We start from the raw sequence: 22831 nt of genomic DNA on the forward strand, positions 1-22831 counted from the left end.
CTGGGCTCATTTCTGGACTTTCTATTCTGTTCCTCTGGTCTATGGGTCTGTTCTTGTGCCAGTACCAGATTGTTTTGAGTATAGTGGCTTTGTTGTAATACAGTTTGATGTCCAGTATTGTGACCCCTCCTGCTTTGTTTTTCTTTCACAAAATTGCTGAGGCTATTAGGGCTTGTATATGGTTCCATATAAATATTTGAAATGTCTGTTCTATTTCTGTGAAATACGTCATTGGTATCTTAATAGGGATTGCGTTGAATCTATAAATTGCTTTGGGTAGTATGGACATTTTGATGATATTAATTCTTCCAGTCCATGAGCACGGTATATGCTTCCATTGATTTGTGTCTTCCTTAATTTCTTTCTTCAATGTTGTATAGTTTTCTGCGTTCAGGTCTTTTACCTCCTTGGTTAAATTTGTTCCTTAGTACTTTATTTTTCTTGTGGCTATATTGAATGGTACTTTTTTCCCCTGATTTATTCTTCTTCTATTTCATTGTTGGTGTACAAAAATGTCTTTGATTTCTGAATATTGACTTTGTATCCTGCTGTTTTGCCAAATTCACTTATTAGGTGAGTAGTTTTTTGGTGGAGTCTACAGGGTTTTCTATGTACACTATCATGTCATCTGCAAACAGTGATAGTTTTATTTCCTCCTTTCCTATTTAGATGCATTTTATTTCTATTTCTGGTCTGACCGCTGTGTCTAGGACTTCCAATAATATGTTGAAGAGAAGTGGTGAAACTGGACATCCTTGTCGTGTTTCTGATCTTCATGGGAAAGCTTTTAGTTTTTACCCATCGAGTATGATGTTGGCTGTAGGTTTTTCATATATGGCCTTTATTACATTGAGGAAAGACCCATTTATTCCCATTTTGCTGAGTGTTTTGATCATAAATGGGTGCTGTACCTTATCGAATGCTTTTTCTGCGTCTATCGAGATAATCATGTGGTTTTTGTCTTTCCTTTTATTTATGTGATGTATTAACGTTTATTGATTTGCATATATTGAACCATCCCTGAATCCCTGGGATGAATCCTACTTGATTGTGGTGGATAATCTTTTCAATGTATTGCTTGATGCGGTATGCCAATATTTTCTTGAGGACTTAGCATCTATGTTCATCAGCAAAATTGGCCTATAGTTTTCTTTCTTTGTAGGGTCTTTTTTTTCATTTAATTTATTTTCTTTATTTTTTCAAATACACTTGTCTCTGCCTTTCCCCCACCACCGTCCTCTGCCCCCTCCCCCCTCCCTCCCTCAATCCTTCCCCTTTGGATTTGTCCATGAGTCCTTGTAGGGTTTTTATCTGGTTTTGGGATTAGGGTGATGCTGACCTCATAAAAAGAGTCTGGGAGTCTTCCCTCCTCTTGGATTTTTTGGAGTAGTCTGAGAAGGGCAGGGGTTAGCTCTTCCGTAAATGTTTCGTAAAATTCTGCTGCGAAATCGTCCAGCCCTGGGCTTTTGTGTGTCAGGAGTTTCTTGATGACTGCTTCAATTTCCCCAGCTGTTATTGGTCTGTTCAAGCTTCTGTTTCTTCCTCCTTCCGTGTTGGAAGATTGTACTTTTCTAGAAATTTGTCCATTTCATCGAGGTTTTCAAATTTCTTGGCATATAATTGTTCATAGTAGTTTCTTACAATCCTTTGCATTTCTGTGGTATCAGTTGTTATTTCTTCTCTTTCCTTTCTGATATTATTTATTTGGGTCCTCTCCCTTTTTTTCTTGATGAGTCTGCTTAAAGGCTTGTCGATTTTGTACATCTTTTCAAAGAACCAACTTCTGGATTGGTTGATCCTTTGAATTGTTCTTTTCATTTCTATGTCATTCAGTTATGCTCTGATCTTGATTATTTCCTTCCCTCTACTTGCTCTGGGATTTATTTGTTGTTGTTTCTCCAGTTCTTGAAGTTGTAGTGTTAGGTCTTTCCTTTGAAATGTTTCTATCTTTTTTAGGTAAGCCTGTATTACTATGAACTTCCCTCTCAGGACTGCCTTGCTGTGTCCCATAGGTTTTGCACTGTTGTATGTTCATTTTCATTTCCTTCCAGAAACTTTTTTATTTCTTCTCTTATCTCATTATTGACCCATTCATTGTTTAATAGTCTGCTGTTCAGTCTCCATGAGTTTGTAAGTTTTTGAAGTTTCTCTTTGAGGTTGATTTCCAGTTTCAAACCCTTGTGGTCCAAGAAAAATTTTGGTATTATTTCAGTTTTCCTGAATATGATGAGGCTTGCTTTGTGTCCTATCATGTGGTCTATCTTTGAAAAACTTCCATGTGCATTTGAAAAGAAAGTGTATTTGGCTTCTTTGGGATGTAAGGTTCTATACATTTCAGTTAAGTCTTATTGATTCAGTGTGTCATTCAGCTCCACAATATCCTTGTTGATATTTTGTTTGAAAGATTTGTCCATTTTTGACAGTGGGGTGTTGAAATCCCCTACTATCAGTGTGTTGCTGTATATCTTTTTTGAAGTTGTCCAAGATTTTCCTTATATATTTGGGTGCCCCTATGTTGTGTGCATATAAGTTTACAATGTATGTCTTCTTAATAGATTCTTCCTTTAAGTATTATAAAGTGTCCCTCTGGGTGTCTTTTTATGGCCTTGTTTTGACATCTATTTTGTCTGATATAAGTATTGCTACCCCTGCTTTCTTCTCTTGCCCATTTGCTTGGAATATTTTTTTCCATCCCTTTACTTTCAATCTGTGTGGGTCCTTTGTTCTGAGGTCGGTCTCTTGTAGGCAGTATATGTGTGGGTCATGTTTTTTATTCCATTCAGCTATCCTGTGTTTTTTGATTGGAGCATTTAGTCCGTTTACATTGAGAGTTATTACTGATAGAAACCTATTCATTTTTTCTCTTTGTACCTGTGTTTTTCTCTTTCTAAGTCTTTTCCTTCATCTTCTTAAACCAGTCCCTTTAGCATATATGGCATGCTGGATTGGTAGAGATGTATTCTTTTAGTCTTCTCTTGTCTGGGAAACTCCTTAGATTCCCCGTCTGTTTTAATTGACAGCCTTGGAATATTTGTTGCCATTCCCTTCTGGCTTGTTTTGTTTCTGTTGAGAAGTCAGCTCCTAGCTGTATCAGGGCCCCCTTGTATGTTACTTTCTCCTTCTCCATTGCTGCCTTGGGGATTCTCCTTTGTCTTTAATAGTTGCCATTTTAATGATGATGTGTCTTGGAGTGGGCCTCCTTGGGTCCCTCTTGAGTGGGCCCCTCTGTGCCTCCTGGATCCGTGAGACCTTTTCTCTCTTCAAATTTGGGAAATTTTCCATCATTACTTTTTCAAAGAGGTTCTCTATCCCTTGCTCCTCTTCTTCTCCTTCTGGTATCACTATTATGCGGATATTATTGCGTTTCAGGTTGTCCTGCATTTCCCTAAATGCCTCTTAATTCTTTTGAGTTTTTTCTATTTCTTTTTCTTTCTGGGAGCTTTTCTCTACCTTATCTTCCATCTCACTGATTCGATCCTCGGCTTCATGCAGCCTGCTTTGGATTCCTTCTACTGTGTTCTTCAATTCAGAAATGGTATTCTTCATATCCTCTTGTGTCTTTTTGATAGTTTCTATGTCCTTTTCCAGGCTGATATAGTTTGCTGTAAGATCCTGATAGTTTCTCTGCAGTTTCTCATAGTTATCTTTCAGTTGGCTGAGTTCATTGAGCTTCCTTAGAGCCATTGTTTTGAAATCAATATCTGATAGTTCCCGTGCCTCTATTTCATTTACCTCTCTCTGTGGGGATTCCCCTTTTCCACTTCTTTGGGGGGATCTTCTTTTTCTTCCCATTTTTGTGAGAGTCTATTAAATTATTTATTTATTTATTTTTGCTTCTGCTTCAATTGATTCGTCTAGATTTCCTGTGTTTGTGTATTAAACTTCTATGGTAGCAGGCCGACCTTTTTATTCATTAGTTCGTTTATTTATTTATTTATTTATTTATTTTTTCTTTACTCTTCTTTCTGGGCCCGCCTCTGATGATGTCAGTTTTTGACCCTATATTGACCTTGTGTCATTTGAACTCTCCAGGAGTCTATTGTCTGTGTCTGACTCCTGCTTTGGGCAGCTCCGTGACCCCTTTGGCCAGGGATCCACTATTTCTGTGGATTGCTCTGCACTCTCAGGCCAGCTCCTTCAGCACGCTCCCCGGCCAGGCAGGATCCCCCGCCCGCTTGGACACTTATTCGCCCGACTTCGCTCACTCGTCTGGCACCCGCACCAGGTGGGTGGCCCAGGATTGGTCAGTTTAGGGTCTTCTATTGTGTGCTTTTCCCGCTTTTGGCTCTTTGGGGGCATCGGCTTCCCGTGCAAAATGGAGACTATAGAAATGGGAGGAAGTCAGCTCCAGGACTCTCCATTTATTCCTGTCTCCAATCTCTCCTTCAGGGTCTCTGGGCACACTCCACGGGCGTGTGTGCATGCCTGCACTGGGTGGTTTTGGGCTGTCTATTGTGTACTTTTCAGCTTTTGGCTCTTTGGGGGCGTGGCCTGACCGCGCACAATGTAGATTATGGAAAAGAGAAGGAGTTGGGTTTCCCGGGTTCCTCCTCCTGTTCGTTACCCAATGCTTCCGTTTCCAGTCTCTCCTCAGGGGTGTCTGGGCAGTTTTATGACCCCTTTGGCCAAGGATCCACTATTTCTGCAGACTGCGTTGTAATCGCCGGCCGTCTGGCTTGCGGGCGCCCTGCTTCTGCCTCTTTGGGGGTGCATCCTGCCTGTTCAAGATGGAGACTACCGAATGGGGAGGGAGTCGGGACTCCCTGGTTTCTCCTCTCGTTCTTTCCCCAATGCCTCTGTCTCCAGTCTCTCCTCAAGGCTCTCTATGCAGCTGTGTGACCCCTTTGGCCAGGGATCGTCTATTTCTTCCAGCTTGTGGGCACTTAGCCCCCCAGCTCACACGTGCACAAGCTGTGTGCGGAGCACCCAAAAGGCAGGTTAATTGATTCCCTTATGCCTGAGCGAGATGGTAGCTGCAGAGTGGGAGGTGAGTTATCACCGGGGCTGCTATGGTCACCGTCTCAGTTCTCTTCACGAAGTTTTCCTCACCAATGTTTTCCCAGGCACCAGCCCACTCCCCTGCCGCCTGTATCCAGAGATCAAGGAAGGCGGCTGCCACTGCAAATTTTTGCGTTGGCCCTTTAAATGTCTCTTTGCATCCCCAGCTGCCTGTCTCTAGCAGAGAGCGCCCGTAAGCTTTTCGGGGTTGCGTTTTGTCTGTGCATTTTCCTGGTTTCAGCTGCTGTAGTCTAGGGGTCCCTGTTTATGGTTCAGACCCTGTTCTTCTCAGGGGGATCCAACTGGCCGTTTCAATGTCCCTCTGGTGCTGGTGCCTGTGGGCACCCAGCCCACCCTCTTGAGCCTCCACCGCACTTCTCACCCGTTGGGATGTGTGAGAGTCCAATGCACTGTCTGTCCGCAGCTCCAAGGCTCCTCTCCCACTATCGTTCCATTGTGTTCCAGGTGATTTCTCCACTATTTAGTTGCAATTCCAGTTTGGTCTTGGGAGGAGGTCAGCATGACTCCCATTCACTCCTCTGCCATCTTCGAATCCTGTTTCTCTTCTTATAAGGTCACCAATTCTATTGGATTAGGACCTCACACTTGTTACCTCATTTAACCTTGATTACCTCCTAAAAGCCCTATCTCCAAATACTGGGGTCATATTGGGAGTTAGGACTTCAACATATAAAGATTGAGAGAACACAATTCAGCACATGGTAGATAGATAGTTTATTTTGGTGGATAATCTTTAAATTTAGGTGGGTTAAAATACAGCTTATTTTCTTTAGTTTTTAAAAAATATTATCATAAGTTAAAATTGAGGTAATATAAGCTGTTTTATTCATTTATTTTATTATGTGTTCTCAAATCCCTTCCTTTTCACTTGTGTGTATCTGTATATTTGCATTTATTCCAGTTTAAGACTTAACCATCCCTTAATAATTCAAATAACTAGAGCAATAAATGTAGTTGCCATTGTATGTTCCAGTTTCATGGCCCTCTAAGGTAACTGTGATTGATATATTTGTGTATTTGTCATTTAACTTCAGATTTTCTAGGAAGGTAGATTCTGTATCATACCTCATAAAACCATTGGAAGAGTTTTAATCTGTAAGAGTATGGATGGAACTAGGGAGCATTATGCTAAGCAAAATAAGCCAGGGGGTGAAAGACAAATACCATAAGATCTCACCTATAAGCGGAACCTAACCAACAATACAAAGATGCAAGGAAAATAAGATCAACAACACTGGAAGGGAAATAAACCAACAGAGACAAGAGGGAAGGAGGGAGGGGTGGACGGGGGAAAAGGAAGGGAAGGGACAAGTCAAGGAACATATAGGAAGGACTCATGGACAAAGCGAAAGTGAGGAAATATTGAGGGAAGGAGAGGGATGAGGGGGGCAGGGGAAAGCCGTCAGGGGAAGGCAGAGACAAATGTATTCGAAAAAATAAATAAAAAAATGAAAAAAATAAAAAAATAAAAGATTTTATTTAACCTCTGAAAAATAATTACTGGTGAAAATGAAAAGTGTGTCTTTCACTGTACTGAAAAAACTAAATGGACTTTTTGGCCAACCCAATATATTACAATTCTACAAAATGCATTTCTTAATTGAAAACATTTTAGTGGATACATGCTAGCTTGATGATAAAATAATTAAAACCTTCATTTTACCTTGTGAAAAGCTCCCCCCACCAAGTTTCCCTTGGCCCACACCCCACTCCAACTGCCATTTTTTAATAAATTAAAGGAAGAAGCAATCAAGAAAAAAAGAGTACTTAAATTTTATTAATTGATTTAGGCCAAATTCTAAAGTCTGATAAATGGGGATATCCTTGGATTTTATAGCTGGTAAGAGGTTGAAAATATGTCATTGCTGCCTTAGGAGTCAGAATTAAGATTCTTTTCCTAGAACTCAAATGAGGTAATTCCTTGTAACAGATGACCACTGGCTAATGTCTGTATAGTCTACTGTCATTTATGGAGTGGCTATGATGGGTCAGATGTAGGGATTGCTGGCAAGTACCTTGAGCATTGCCCTCAGGAAAATTAGCCCTGGGGGTGAGAGGAACAGGCAGTTAAAAGGCAGCCATAGTGCAGTGCAATTGTTGTTCTGATAAACATAGTCACTATCAGAGACTCTGTTCTGGAGATGCATGATGAGCCGGGCTGCCATAAGGTTGTATAGGTTATGCCTAGAACAATTCCAGGGAGCATCTTTCCTGTTGTAGTCTGTGAGGGCCATCCTGGTTGTGGAGAATCCAATCCAGTCGTGAGGGATCAGGAAGGACTTCCCTGCCTGTAAGAAGTAATGTCTACTTTGTGATTTAAAGGATGAGAAGGTTTTAATCCAGTGAAGATGGTTAGGGAGGAGAGAGTGGGAAGAGAGTTCCAGGAAGAGGCTCAGAGGAAAGATTAATTTATTCCAAAGAATAGCTGGTGCTCAGTGGAAAGTCTTTGCCTGTGCCTTTAAATAGTGGGAAACAGGTTAGGAAATTGTGCAACAGTCTAACTTTGTAGTCTAGTCCTTTGGCAATTGACTTAAATTTGATTAAGTTTAATTAAAGGGGAAATACATAAAACAGCAATTAAAATGTTGTAATTGATGACTCAGCCGCAGGTACACTGTAATTGATTCAGGGAAATGGCAGAGTATGAGGCAGAAACAAATAAATCATATACTTGATCTAAAAGAGAAAACCAGTGCTATATTTTGAAGTGTCCTTAGACTGGTCCAGGAATCTGAACTCCCATTATCTTCTACTTAAGTATATCTGTGAATTTTATTTTTAAAACATTTTAAATAAATGTACTTAAGATTGCATTTAATATGGGTCATCCTTTTTTCTTTTTTGTTTCAAGGGGTTAAATTAATGATAATCTCCTGTTCCCTAATTTGGAACCAGTTGGGAGGTACAGGAGCCAGGTGGAGAGAGATCAATTTTTTTTTAATCAGTGACAGGGCTTGGAAAGCCCTGGTTTATGTATGTGGCAATAGTGGATTTTCTGAGACTGTAGCCCTAGATGAGGTAGAAATAATCCCTCTAAGTCCTGGAAATGTTGAGCCAGCATAGGCCTACACCTAGAATAAGGCAAGTGCAATCAACCTACACTTGGGCACCATAGGACACCTCTAGTAAAAAGTTCAGTCATTGAGCCCAAGTCTGCCTCCATGGTCCTAGTTTTCAATGAAAGACTTCTGCTCTTTCGTTCTATAATACACTAGAATGGGCATCTTGATTTTGTGAAAACTGTCAGATGGTATGTGGTTTGTAACAGTTACCCATAGAGAAATGCTGTACAGCACAGCAGTGATGGGAAGTTTGTGCTAGTGTTTCATCCCAAAGCTTCATGGGATAGTAAAATGATTTTTCCATGTCTAGCTTTCCCAAATAGTTATCTAAGACCTAGAATCATTTTCTCCCTCTTATTCCTACCACATTCCATATTTGGGGAAGCTACTTAGAATTTGTGGTGTTTTTAATTTACATAAACTTGTTACATATTGCTTTTAATCAAATCTCTGGAATTTCAGCTGTTGAAGAAGAGGGGCATTGGATTGGAGGTTGAACTCTTGGCTGATGGACTTTATTTTCATTATTTTAATTTCTTATATATGACAGAAATTTTGTCTTGAAGAGCTAAGAAATCAATTTATTTCTTTAATTAAAGACACCATTTATCAGGACTGGCTTTTTGGTGATTCACAGATTTCTATTGTATTATTGAGAGTTATGAGATTTGGAACAATTTGAACTCTCATACATTGCTTGGGGTTAGGGGTGTTGATGCAAAATGGTATAGCAACTCTGGAAAATGGTTTGGCAGATTGTTACAAAGTTAAACATACATTTGTCATATGACTGAGCAATCCTATTCTGGGTATTTACCCTAGAGAAATGGAAATACGTTCACATAAAAACTTGTTCATTGATGTTCATAGCAGCTTTATTTGTGATAGCCAAAATCTGGAAACAAGCCAAATTTCCATCAACAGGTAAATGAATGGACAACCTTCGGTATAGTCATACAATGGAATACTACTCAGTAGTAAAAAGGAATGGAGTGTTAACTCACACATTACTTGGGTGAATCTCAAAGACATTGTGCTGAGTGAGAGAAACCAGTCTGAAAGGGTCATACATATACTTCATTGTTCCATTTATTTAATGTTGAAAAGACAAAACTCTAGTAATAGGAAACAAATCAGTGGTTTCTGGAGTTAGATAAGGGCAAGGTATAACTGTTAAGGAATAGTATGACGGAATTATCTTGGGAGTGATAGAACTGTTCAGTATCTTGATTGTAATGGTACTTACAAGAATTTATAACTAGTTCAAATTCATAGAAATGGATAGAGGACTCAAGATGGTGGAGGAGTGAATGGAAGCCACCTTGACCTCCTCCTAGGACCAGTCTGGAATTACAGTTAAAGTGTGGAGAAATCACATGGAAAACAACTGAACAATAGTGAGAGAGGAACCTTAAAACCTTGGACAGACAGAGAAATCAGCGTTAGTACAACTTAACTGGTAAGGAGTGCGGCAGAGACTCGAGAAGGTGGGTGCGGTGCCCACAGGCAGCACCACCAGAAGGACATAGAAACAGCCAGTTGGATACCCCTGAGAAGAGCGGGGTCTAAACCATAAGGGATCTCCAGCCTACAGCACCAGAGCCCAAAAAGTACACAGATAACAGCCAGATGCTAAAAGCAGCAGGGCTGTTCTCTGTCAGAGAAAGGCGGCTGGAGACACAAAGAGCCATTCAAAGGGCCAACACGTAAATTTGTAGTGGCAGCCACTTACCCTGGCCTCTGGCGGAGTCAGGAGCAGAGGGGGCTGGAGTCGCCTGGGGAGAGATTAGGGAAGGAGACTTTGGGGAGTGGACTGAGAAAGTGGCCAACGGGATCCTGGTGCTGACTCAACCCCCCTATTCCCCAGCTGCCATCTTTCTCAGGCAGATGCCACTCCCCCGAGTAACAGCAGTGTGAAAGGACTCAATAAGCACGCCCTCAGGAGGCATAGCCCCAGGCCGGTGTTGCACAGGCCGAGGTACTCAGTAGAGAGTAGCAAAAGGAGGCTAAAAGAATTCACCTCCACCAAACCAGAACTGCAAAATATGCTAAAGGGATCTGCTTTAAGAAGATGAAGAAAAAGAGAGAAACAGAAGTACAAAGGGGAAAAATGAATAAGTACCTATCAATAACAACTTTAAATATAAATGATTTAAATGCCCCAATCAAAAGACATAGGATAGCTAAATGGATAAGAAAACATGACCCACACATATGCTCCCTACAAGAGACGCACCTCAGAACAAAGGTCCAACACAGACTGAAAGTGAAGGGATGGAAAAAAATATTCTAAGCAAATGGATTGGAAAAAAAGCAGGGGTAGCAATATTTATATCAGACAAAATAGATTTCAAAACAAAGGCCATAAAAAGAGACCCAGAAGGACACTTTATAATATTCAAAGGAAGAATCCACCAAGAAGACATAAACATTGTAAACATATATGCATCCAACATAGGAGCACACAAATATACAAGGAAAATCTTGGAGGACTTCAAGAAATACATAGACAGTAACACACTGATAGTAGGGGATTTTAACACCCCACTATCAGCAATGGATAGATCTTCCAAATAAAACATCAACGAGGATATTGTGGAACTGAATGAAGCATTAGATCAAATGGAATTAACTGACATGTATAGAACTTTTGATCCCAAAGAAGAAAAATACATATTCTTCTCAAATGTACACAGAACATTTTCAAAGATAAGCCACATGATAGGACATAAAACAAGCCTCAACACATTCAGGAAAATCGAAATCTTAAGCATTTTCTCGGACCACAAGAGCTTGAAACTAGAAACAAACCTCTAGGAAAAAACTCAAAAACATTCAAACTCATGGAGACTGAATAGCACTCTATTAAACAATGAATGGGTCAATGATGAGACCAAAAAAGAAATAAAAAGATTTCTGGAAACAAATGAGAATGAACACACAACAGTCCAAAACCAATGGGACACAGCAAAGGCAGTCCTGAGAGGGAAGTTCATAGCAATATAGGACTACCTAAAAAGATAGAAACATTTCAAATAAACAACCTCACCCTTCAGCTTCAAGAACTGAAGAAACAACAAAAAAAGCCCTGAGTGAGTAGAAAAGGACATAATAAAGATCAGAGCAGAACTGAATGACATAGAAATGAAAAGAACAATTCAAAGGATCAACCAATCCAGAAGCTGGTTCTTTGAAAAGATGTACAAAATCGACAAACCTTTAAGCAGACTCATCAGAAAAAAAAGGGCAAGGACCCAAATAAATAATATCAGAAATGAAAGAGGAGAAATAGCAACTGATACCACAGAAATACAAAGGATTGTAAGAAACTACTATGAACAATTATATGCCAAGAAATTTGAAAACCTTGATGAAATGTACAAATTTCTAGAAAAATACAACCTTCCCACATTGAATGAAGAAGAAAGCTTGAACAGACCGATAACAGCTGGTGAAATTGAATCACTAATCAAAAAACTCCCAGCACACAAAAGCCCTGGACCGGACAGTTTCACAGGAGAATTTTACAAAACATTTACAGAAGAGCTAACCCCTGCCCTTCTCAGACTACTCCAAAAAATCCAAAAAGAGGAAAGACTCCCAAACTATTTTTATGAAGCCAGCATCATCCTAATCCCAAAACCAGACAAAGACACAACCAAGAAAGAAAACTACAGACCAACATCATTGATGAACATAGACACTAAAATCCTCAACAAAATATTGGCAAACCGCATCCAGCAAAACATTAAAAAGATCATTCACCATGATCAAGTGGGAATCATCCCAGGGATGCAATGGTTTTCAATATTCACAAATCAATAAATGTGATACATCACATAAACAAAAAGAAAGACAAAAATCATATGATCATATTGGTAGATGCAGAAAAAGCATTTAGTAAGGTACAGCACCCATTTATTATAAAAAAAAAACAGTCAGCAGAGTTGGAATAAAGGGTGCATACCTACCACAATAAAGGCAATATATGAAAAACGTACTGCCAACCTCATACACAATGGGCAACAATTAAAAGCTTTCCCACTAAGATCGGGAACACAACAAGGATGTCCGCTTTCACTACTTCTATTCAACATAGTATTGGAAGCCCTAGCCACAGTGATCAGACAAGAAAAAGAAATAAAAGGCCTCCAAATTGGAAAGGAGGAAGTAGAACTATCATTGTTTGCAGGTGACATGATGGTGTACATAGAAAACCCTGTAGACTCTATCAAAAAACTACTCAACTTAATAAGTGAATTTGGCAAAACAGCAGGATACAAGGTCTATCTTCAGAAATTGAAGGTGTTTTTGTACACTGAAAATGAAATATCAGAAGCAGAAATCAGGAAAAAAAATCCCATTTGCTATAGTAGCAAGAAAAATAAAGTACCTAGGAATAAATTTAACCAAGGAGGTAAAAGACCTGTACACAGAAAGCTATACAACACTGAATAAAGAAATTAAGGAAGACACAAATCAATGGAAGCATATACCGTGCTCATGGATTGAAAAAATTAACATCATCTAAATGTCCATAGTACCCAAAGCAATTTATAAATTCAATGCTATCCCTATTAAAATACCAATGATGTATTTCTCAGACATGGAACAAACACTTCAAAAATTTATATGGATTCATAAACTACCCCGAATAGCTGCAGCAATTTTGAGAAAGAGAAACAAAGCTGGACGGATCACAATGCTGGACGTCAAACTATATTACAAGGCCACTATAATCAAAACAGTCTAGTACTGGCATAAGAACAAACACATAGATCAATGGAACCGAATAGAGAGCTCAGAAATAAACCCCTGTCTCTATGGTCAATTAATATTCGACAAAGGGGTCAGTGTTGGAAATGGCATAAAAATTGCCTCTTCAACAAATGGTGTTGGGAGAGCTGGACAGCTACATGCAAAAAATTGAAATTTGACCACCAACTTACATCATACGCAAGCATAAACTCAAGATGGATAAAGGACTTAAATGTAAGTCACGACACCATAAAAGTCCTAGAGGAGAACATAGACAGGAAACTGTCAGATATTCCATGCAGCAGTATTTTCACTGATATGTCCCTTAGAGCAAGGGACATAAAGGAAAGAATAAACAAATGGGACTTCATCAAAATAAGAAGCTTCTGCACGGCTAAAGGAAACATTAGCAAAATGCAAAGTGAGCCAACCGTATGGGATAATATATTTGCCAATGATACCTCAGACAAGGGTTTGATCTCCAAAATATATGAAGAACTCAGACGACTCCTCTCCAGGAAGACACAATCCAATTAAAAAATGGGCAAAGGACTTGAACAGACACTTTTCCAAGGAGGACATACACAGGGCCCAGAGACCTATGAAAGGATGCTCATCATCACTAGCCATCAGAGGAATGCAAATTAAATGCAAATTAAAACAATGAGATACCACTTCACACTGGTCAGAATGGCCACCCAAATAAATCAACAAACAATGGGAGCTGGCGAGGTTGAGGAGTAAAGGGAACCCTAGTACACCATTGGTGGGAATGCAGACTGGTGCAGCCACTATGGAAAACAGTGTGGAATTTCCTCAAATCCTAAAAATGGAACTGACTTTTGACCCAGCGATTCCACTGCTGAGATTATAACCTAAGAATCCGAAAACACCAATTCAAAAGAACCCATGCACCCCGATGTTCATAGCAGCACAACTCACAGTAGTTAAGTGCTGGAAACAACGTAAGTGTCCATTAGTACATGAGTGGATCAAAAAACTATGGTGCATTTACACAATTGAATACTATGCAGCAGAAAGAAAGAGTTACTACCCTTCACAATAGCATGGGTGGAACTGGAGAGCATTATGCTAAATGAAATAAGCCAGGCGGCGAAAGTCAAGTACCGTATGATCTCACCTATAAGTGGAACCTAGCCAACAAAGCAAGCAGGCAAGGAAAATATGACTAGCAACCTTGAAAGAAAGAAGAAACCATCAGGGACAGGAGAGAGGGAAGGAGGGGAGTAGCAGGGAGGGGTAGTGGAAGGGTCAGATCAAGGAACAGGTGTGAAGGACACATGGTTGAAGCTAAAGTGGGGAAAGACTGAAGGGGGGAGGTGGAGTTGGGTGGGGCAGGGAAGAGTGGTGGCAGGTAAATGGAGAGAAATGTATTGGAGCAATAAAATTTCTTTTAAAAAATCATAGAAATGTACACCAAAAGAAAATAATCCATTGTATTTAAGACAATTTAAAAAGTAAAAAATAAGACAGCATCAAGAAAGTTTAAAAAAGAAACAAAAGGAAGAAATAAGCCACGGACTAGGAGGAAATATTTTCAAATCATATATTCAATAAGAAACTTGTGTTTCTTACATAAAGACCTCTTAAAATTCAATAAGACAGTTTAAGCATGGCAAGAGATTTGAATCAATGGACATTTCACCAAAGAAGATATATGAATGGCCCCTAAGCATATAAAAAGATGTTCAACCTCATTAAGCACTAGGGAAGTGCAAATTAAAACCACAGTGACATACCACTGAACACTCTTTAAAATAGGTATAATCAAAAAACGTAACAAGTGTTGTTGAGCATGTAAGTAAACTATAACTCTCATACATTGCTGGTGGGGATATAAAATGGTGTTCTTTCCCAAACGGAAAACAGTTTGGTCACCCCAATAAATTCAATTAAAAGGGAAAAAATAGTAAACATGGATTTACATGTGACATAGTAGTTCCACTCCTGGGTATCTACCCTAGAGAAATGAAAACATATGTCAGTGTAGACTTGTATATGAATGTTTGTAACAACATTATTAATAATAGCAAAAAAGTGGAAGCAGTTCAAATGCTTATCAACTGGTGAATGTATAAACAAAATATGGTATATCCATACAATAGAATACTATTTGGCAACAGAGTAATGAAGTACTGATACCTTCCTTCCACATGAAAACATTATGCTTGGTTAAAGAGGCCAGGAACAAAATACTGTATATTGTATGATTCCATTTTATATGAAAAGTCCAGGAAAGATACATCTATAGAGACAGAAAGTAGATCAGTAGTTGTCTGGGGCTGGGAATAGGAAACAGGGAGTGACTGCAAATGGAAATGTTCCAGAATTAGATGGTAGCGACATTTGTACAATTCTGTGAATATACTAAAAATAATTAAATTGTACACTTAAAATTGATGAATTTTATATTATGCAAATTGTACTTCAATAAATTTTTAAACAGTATTTCACTATGTATTTAAACAAGTAACATAGTTAGATGAATTCTCCTTGAAACTAATATATCTATGAATAGCCCACGTGCATAATAAGTAGCAAAACAAGTAAAAAATATTGAAAAGACTGTAACACTCATTCTAAAAAATAGAGTCACTTAAATGACCCCCAAACCTGAAAAGTCATTGTCACTGCTGGGATGGATCTATTGCATTCTCTTTATTCATTGAATCAAGAAAATGTTATCACTATCTTCAAATGCTGTGTAACTGGGTATAGAATTGGATGCTTTCAGGTGAAGCTTTAGAACTCAGAACAATCCCACCAGTGCTATAAACAAGTCCCCAGTGGTGGCCAAACCTAACTGGTGATTATCTACTCCCAGTATTTCCTCCAAGGGAAGGTGAGGTCTTAGTAGAGAAGAGTGCATCCATGCACCTGTTCCCCAAATCCTTAACAAAGGCTTATTAATAGAGACATCTATATATTGCAGATGGTGGATGGCTATCTAGGATTACAGCTGAGTGTCCACTTGTTCAACTGTTCTCACAACAACTTCAGTCACAGAAGTGGAAACTGGCACTGGACTAATGGGGGCTTGTTTCTTTCATGACTTCATGGGATTTCTGAGCCACAATTTGTCCATAATTAAATTCCTTCCTCATACCAACAATTCTTGGATGGGCACATACATAAACTGTATGTAGGGGATTTTTGGTTATCTATTTTAAAAGTTAGAAAAGTTAGTATTGTGTATCATGAGCAAAACTTGCCAAATACAGTTATAAAGGGAGTTTTTCTATACCCACAATTTGAAACAGTCTTGACTGAAAAATTCTTGAATTTTTGTAGCTTTGTTTTAAGCTACATCAAATGTCAAAGGAATTTCATCCATATTTGCTTTTTATACATGGTCGAAACTAAATTCTTCCCTAACATTAGTCACACACCTGTGTAATCAGTGATCTTCTCTTTATGAGATGATATCTATGTGCTATTTTTCTGGCTCACATAGATAGTAGATTATTTCTCTTTGTTATCTGGAACTCTATGATGTTGATCCAGGAAAACCATTAATGCCTCTGTTGCTTTCCATTGGGTTTTTTTTTTAACTGAATATCGAGCATTCTGAGCTTTAAAAAATATGTAGTGTCATGTTTTAATTCCTTACAGTTATGACCTCTTTACAGGTTGGCAGATGAATATATGCCATTCATGCTTGCTCCATGCCTTTGTCCTGATATCTTATTCTTTCTAGAAGTGGAAAATGCTAAACATGAACTTAAGACTATAGTAATGACTGTCCATTTGCTTCATGGACTACAGTGGTAATAAATAAGAATCTAAAATGTTTGAGGAGTTACTTAAACTCTACCTTGAATTAGCAGCATATACCCTGTTGGTTGGTATACCAGCAACAGAATATATTTTTGGTCAAAACTATCAGGGCCAGTGTTAACTTGTATCTTTGTCGAGGTGGTTTTTTTTTTTTGCCATCTTTTACCACAATGGGCAGCATCATCACCTTCATTGTGTCCATTTTATTTTTAATATGGATGCATTGAGCCCAAGTAGTGAGGGAAAGATTTTAAAAGGAGTATATAAAAACTATCTATCTATCTATCTATCTATCTATCTATCTATCTATCTATCTATCTATCTATAATCTATCACCTAATAATGCTTATAGATATGATGGTGATGGTTAATGGGGGAGAGTGTGAAGGCATTTTCTGTAATTGAGAAATTTGTGTGCAAATATAAACCTCCTATAAGGAAAATAAACTCCTGTTTCTCCTTTGCTCCCCATACTCACAGTGGACACTCCTATGATCAGATGTTTGGGAGTTTTCCCACACCAAGCAATTCTCCAACTCTCTGCTGGATACCGACTGGGTATCTCACAATTTTACTCATTTCTAATACTATCTACCTGGAAATGGTATCAGATCCTTTAGTTAAGGACTGAGTTCTACAAGAATGCTGCCCCTCCCACTTCAGAGGCCAGACGCAAGTCCAGGTTCTCACCTGTGCTTCTGACCAATAGTCTATAAATCAGAGATTTCCCAAAATCCCCTGCTTGGGTTTGATCATTTGATAGAATATCTCAAAGTACTCAGGAAAATGGTTTACTAATTTATTATGAAAAGATATAACTCAGGAACAACCATATGGAAGGGAAGCATAGGGCAAGGCATGTGGGGACACTGAGTTGTATGCTCTCTGAGTGCACTACTCTCCCAGCACAGCACGTCCACTTGTTTACCAAACTGGAAGTATGGGGGCTTGCTTAAGGCAAACATAAGCCTTTTACTAAATAAGTTACATGCCTGGGGCCTGACTACCCATCATGACCTGTCCAGTAAGGAATTTGTGATTAGATCCCCCATGAGGTTGCTTTCTGTAGAACCCATTTTTCATCCACATGCCTAACTAGAGAGTGAAATAAGAATAAAAAACAATATTAAGTTTGATCTGGAGTGGAGAGTAAACCCCAGAGAGCCCTTAGCAGCCCTCCTACTACCAGCATCCATTACCATCACAACTGTATCCATGGCTGATACAGTCAGCTCTAGTCACCACCCTAATTACTGCAACCATGAACAATGGGTCTGAGACTCAGCAGCTGTCTGATACATTTCCTCAGCCCTGCCACCAATCGGTGTGATTCCATTGCCAGAGGTGGAGGCAGTGGCAGCCCACTGGTCATCACAATGAAGGTTTGGGGAATAGTAAAATGGTTCAGTGGCAGAAGCAGGTATGGTGTCATCCATAGGAATGACACCAAACAATATGCATCTGTACACCAGCCTGCCATAAAGAAGTGTTACCCCCAGGATACACCACTCCAGTATAGGAGGTAGAGAAACTATAGAATTTGATGTTATTGAAGGAGGAAAGCGTGCAAAGGCAGCAAATGTTGTAGGCCCTGGTGTATTTCCAGTGCCAGGCAGTAAATAAACAGCAGAATATAACCATTATAAACATTATCAAAGTTATGGAGGTCCTCTGTGTGTTTATCAGCAAAATTACTTGAATAAGAGAGTGGGGAAAAGAAGGAGAGATTGTAGAGAGTGCTCCTAAATGCCAGACCCAACTGCATGCACACCTTTCCCCATATGGAGACCGCGCTATGAGTATTGTTGAGAGTATTCCAATCCTGTGCAAGGAGAAATGATGGGGGTGCTAATGATCAGGATGAAGGAGAACAAATTAGACCAGGGAGAGAGATCACCTATTGGGATTACAGACCACAACTCAGAGCCCTTTCTCACGGAGGACATCAATGAAGAGGAACAGGAAAATCAAGAAGAGACGCAAGGTCAGCAGGTACCTCAACATAGGTGCCCCCAAAACTTCAGTTACCAACATAGACATCCCCAAACCCCTAAACCACAAGATGGCAAAGAGACCACATTTGGAAACTCAGCACCAAGGCTGAGCAGAAAGAGGATGAGTAAATGAGGACTTGCAATCTTTACCATCATTTGGGTTAGATGCACAACAAAAAGAAATGAATATGAAATTTCAGCAATAAGACCTGAACAAACTATTGGTGCTGAAGACCATGAGTGTTTGCTTTGTGCCCATCAAGCAGATAAATAGAACTATCTGCATTATGGGGTTTTTATTATTTTTCTTTAAAAACCCTTTTTGGTAATGACCAACTTTTTTTTTTTTTTTTTACAGACTGGTGTTTTTCATATACCTTTAAGGATTTGGAAATTGTTTCGTATCTAGTCAATTTGATGCTATTAAGAACCTGATTTTTAATTTGTAACAAAATTTTATAACTTGATTTTTTTTCCATGAAAGGCAGGAAACTGCAAGTATTTATTAATACAAGTCAATAATAATAATAATAATAATAAAGCAAAACAGAGTTTGGCTTAAAGAACTTAAACTTTTTCCTAGATATTATATATTATTTGTTCTTCGACAATGTCTTGTGAGTTCTTATATATCTTGGTGATAAGAAACAATTTTAGAACATATACACAGAATATAGTAAACATTATTCATTCTTTTTCTCATGTAACTTTCTCCTTCAATGGCAAAATGAGATAGGAAACATTTTACCCTTCTATCTTTTACTATTGCTAGCAAAGAATTGAATGTAGAGAAACAGGGAGAAGTGTAGAAACTGGTAGTGATTTATGTATTTTTCACATTTCATTCACTTTTCCTGGCAAGATCAACAGTGTAGAGCAGAATGACATGCTGAGGAAGGTGAGCTGGAACACTCAGTGGCTATTGTCCTGAGCATGTGTGACTTGTCCAGGACTCCTTCCTCACTCATGTAATTGAAAGCTTATACACAACTTTTTTTTGGGGGGGGAGGGGGTTCCTAATGGGAAAATCCTACTAAGAAGAAATGAGTCTTAAAGACTTGCAGATAATTATTTTAGTCCTGTCATAGCCACAGGCACAATAAGTTGGCTCCACAGTGACTGCAAAAATGTGCACTGTGGTGTTTAGTTCCCCAAGGGATGTAATTACTTTCTCCATGAGACCCAGTCCTTGAAATGAACTAAACAAAAGCATTTCTTTTTATCTTCTTCCTCTGGTATGTGGCAAAGCAAATTGCATTTGTTGCAACTAGAAATTCCCGAAACCCTGCTCCTTGTTGGCAGATGGCAGCAGGACTGGCTTCAGGGCTGCTGCTGGTGCAAATCAAAGAGCTCCAAGGTTCTGCCCTTGGCAGGAACAAAATTGTTTCTTATCATCCCATCTTCCTTCACTAAAAGCCTGAGAAACAAGATGTGATTAGTTGTTGAAAGTATTCAATGCCATAATAACCATGAAACATACTGTCCTTCCTTGTCTTCCTAATGGATGAGGGACTTAAAAGTGGACGAATACTTAACCCTTTAGAAGGAATGTGCAGTTGCTCCAAAGTATGCACCCTGTACCTGGGCTCTAAGATAACCTCTGAGTTTCTTAGTTGTTGCAAATCATCCATGCCTTTATGTCCATGCTCTCTCTGTCCTTCCACAGGCCTGATGTGTTTTTTTTTTTCCACTCTGTTTCAGGGCTCATCGTCGGGGTGATCCTGAGGTACAGCACCCCTGCCACCAGTGGCCATGACAAGTCACTCAGCTGCACTCAGGAAGACAGGGCCTTCAGCACATTATTAGTCAATGTCAGTGGGAAATTCTTTGAATACACCTTGAAAGGAGAAATCAGCCCTGGCAAGATCAACAGTGTAGAGCAGAATGACATGCTGAGGAAGGTGAGCTGGGACACTCAGTGGCTCTTGTCCTGATGTGGTTTTTGATTTCTTATTTGGTTTTGATCTTATGAAGAGAAATTATTTCAAACTCCTGGAGCATAGATAACATTTCTGCTCCTCAGTTTTGCTAGGAAGCTTTTGGGATATGATGCGGAGAAGGAACCAGATTTGAATTTGAACCTTTTAGCTTTGCTAGGAACAGTATCTGACTTGGGCCACTGATGGTGCAGTGGGTTTGTGCATCCCCACTGAGCTTGTTTCTCTAATCTCTGTCTTGTCTTTACTGTGTCTTTTGTGATGGGATGAGGTTATTTCTTTCTTAAGATTGGTTTCACTTTCAGATTGTTTATTCAGTGTCCAGAAGTATAATTCTTAGTTCTTCATGGGTTGTTTTTTTTTCCCCCTATTCTATAAATCTTTGTTGAGTGTCCCTTCTCATTGGTGATTGATAACAAAGGCCTATTCTTCAGAGGAAGGATGTCTTATTGTCTTGGAATGTGAGTCCAAATATTGGTTTTCATTTGATGTTGAAGGTAGCTAAAATACTCCACAGGAAAAAAGGATTATATGTCTCCTTACTTGGGTGATTTCCAGCATAAGCAAGAGATTCATATTTATCCTCATATATTCTATTACCTTATAGATCTGGTGTTATCAGCAGGAAGGCTTCTGGATAAAGTCTGAGGGATCCAAGTTGTGGGATCCCCTTTTAATATGGAACAAAATTAATGTGTGTAAAGACTTGCAGTCAAAGATATAATGTAGCCCTTGCCCCCAAAATTAAATTATTATTGATATTAATGTCTATTGTAATCCTTAAAGAAATTATTCTCAACCTGGAGTATTCAACATGCCTACATTCTCCATGTCCTGAATGGCAGTTCTAGTCAGCTCTTTGTTTTCAACCCTTCATAAGCATGCATGGGATGGCGTGGGTGTCAGGAAATTCTTGTGCTGCTTTATACATTACTGGGTTAGGTGACTTCCAGCAAATCTCACTCTCTTTGCCCCCAGTGTCTTCATATGTATAGGTATTGTCCAAATTCCCTTCTCATTCTGAGAGTCCCTGCTTTTTAGACTACTCTTATCTTCAGCAAGAAGATAGAATAAAGCATAATTTGGAGAGAACCTTTCTACTTTTAATTAGACTAGTTAACATTTCGAGGTTCTAAAGAAAAATGCTAACTTTACTCTTAATAATCAGAATGAAGATTTAAAGTAATTAATTGAAATAAGAGCCAATTAATCTACTAACATGAACAAATTCTTTTAAAAGGTTAGGAGGTTTATAGAATGGTTGTGTTTTCTGGATATGATAAGACTTTGCTGTCTAATAGTTTCACAATCATTTCCCTGTATTAAAACTACAGGTGATTTTAGTCCCCTTAGAGATGCTGAATTTACTTTGGTGTTTAGGAAGCCATTATCACAAAAGGTTGGCTACTAAAAAGAGACTTAAATTTGGTAGAATTATGTCTATAAATGATTCTGTGGGAATATCTAGAAAATTAATAAAGAATTATGACTGCATCTTTCATTGCAGCTGAGCCTTCAAAAAGGTTTGATAAAAAATCAAGATGTTTTTATTTCTTGTTTAAAAACATTGGCCAGAAACTTCCTATGAGTTCTCAAAATTGCATTGCACTGTTGCGTCTTAATACGGATTAAACGGCACACCGAAAGCAGAACTGAGAAGTGCTCTGTGGAAAAGAACTTGTCATTCCACAGGGGAGCTGTGACTTCTCTTTGTGATGAGCTCATGATTTTTCACATTTATATTATGTCCATTAAATATTCCATCTTTAGCTAATGGCTTAAAATATTAAGCAAATATTATAGCACCAATTGGTATTAAACTAAAAATGGGCTTTTTTTTTTCCCTTTTAAATTTTTAGGTAACGTTTGATCCAGAGGTCTTTTTCAACATTCTGCTGCCTCCAATTATTTTCCATGCTGGGTACAGTTTAAAGAAGGTAAGAAAGTCTTGCCAATATTTCTTTTTCTTCAAGCTTAAAAATAATCCTAAATTATCCACAGATAATAACCATATAATGACATTCTTGGGGTGAATTACCATAAAACAAAAACTTTGTATAGTTGAAAAAGAGCTGAGGGAGGGAAGGAGGGAGGGGGCAAGGGAAAGTGGTGGGGGGGTAGGCAGAGACAAATGTATTTGAAAAAATAAATTAAAATAAAATTAAAAAAAATAAAAAATTAAAAATACTAAAAAAAAGAAAAGAAATATAAGCATATTCCAAAATAAAGTCTGAGGGATCCAAGATAGTACTCATAATAGTGC

At 38.7% G+C, this 22831-nt stretch overlaps 1 protein-coding gene across 1 annotated transcript in view; it reads left to right on the forward strand.

Moving 5' to 3' along the window:
• The window catches only part of SLC9A7 (solute carrier family 9 member A7), a 214750-nt gene that overhangs the window by 85947 nt on the left and 105972 nt on the right, over window positions 1–22831 (forward strand). The window contains exons 2-3 of the mRNA XM_054566516.1: window positions 20333–20532; window positions 22428–22505. Coding sequence (XP_054422491.1) covers window positions 20333–20532; window positions 22428–22505 — 278 coding nt within the window. The remainder of the gene's footprint in view (window positions 1–20332; window positions 20533–22427; window positions 22506–22831) is intronic.

This window comes from Pteronotus mesoamericanus, unplaced genomic scaffold (assembly GCF_021234165.1).
Source record: "Pteronotus mesoamericanus isolate MK-2021 breed Mesoamerican mustached bat unplaced genomic scaffold, CSHL_Meso_final contig_173, whole genome shotgun sequence".
NCBI classification, from domain to species: Eukaryota; Metazoa; Chordata; class Mammalia; order Chiroptera; family Mormoopidae; genus Pteronotus; species Pteronotus mesoamericanus.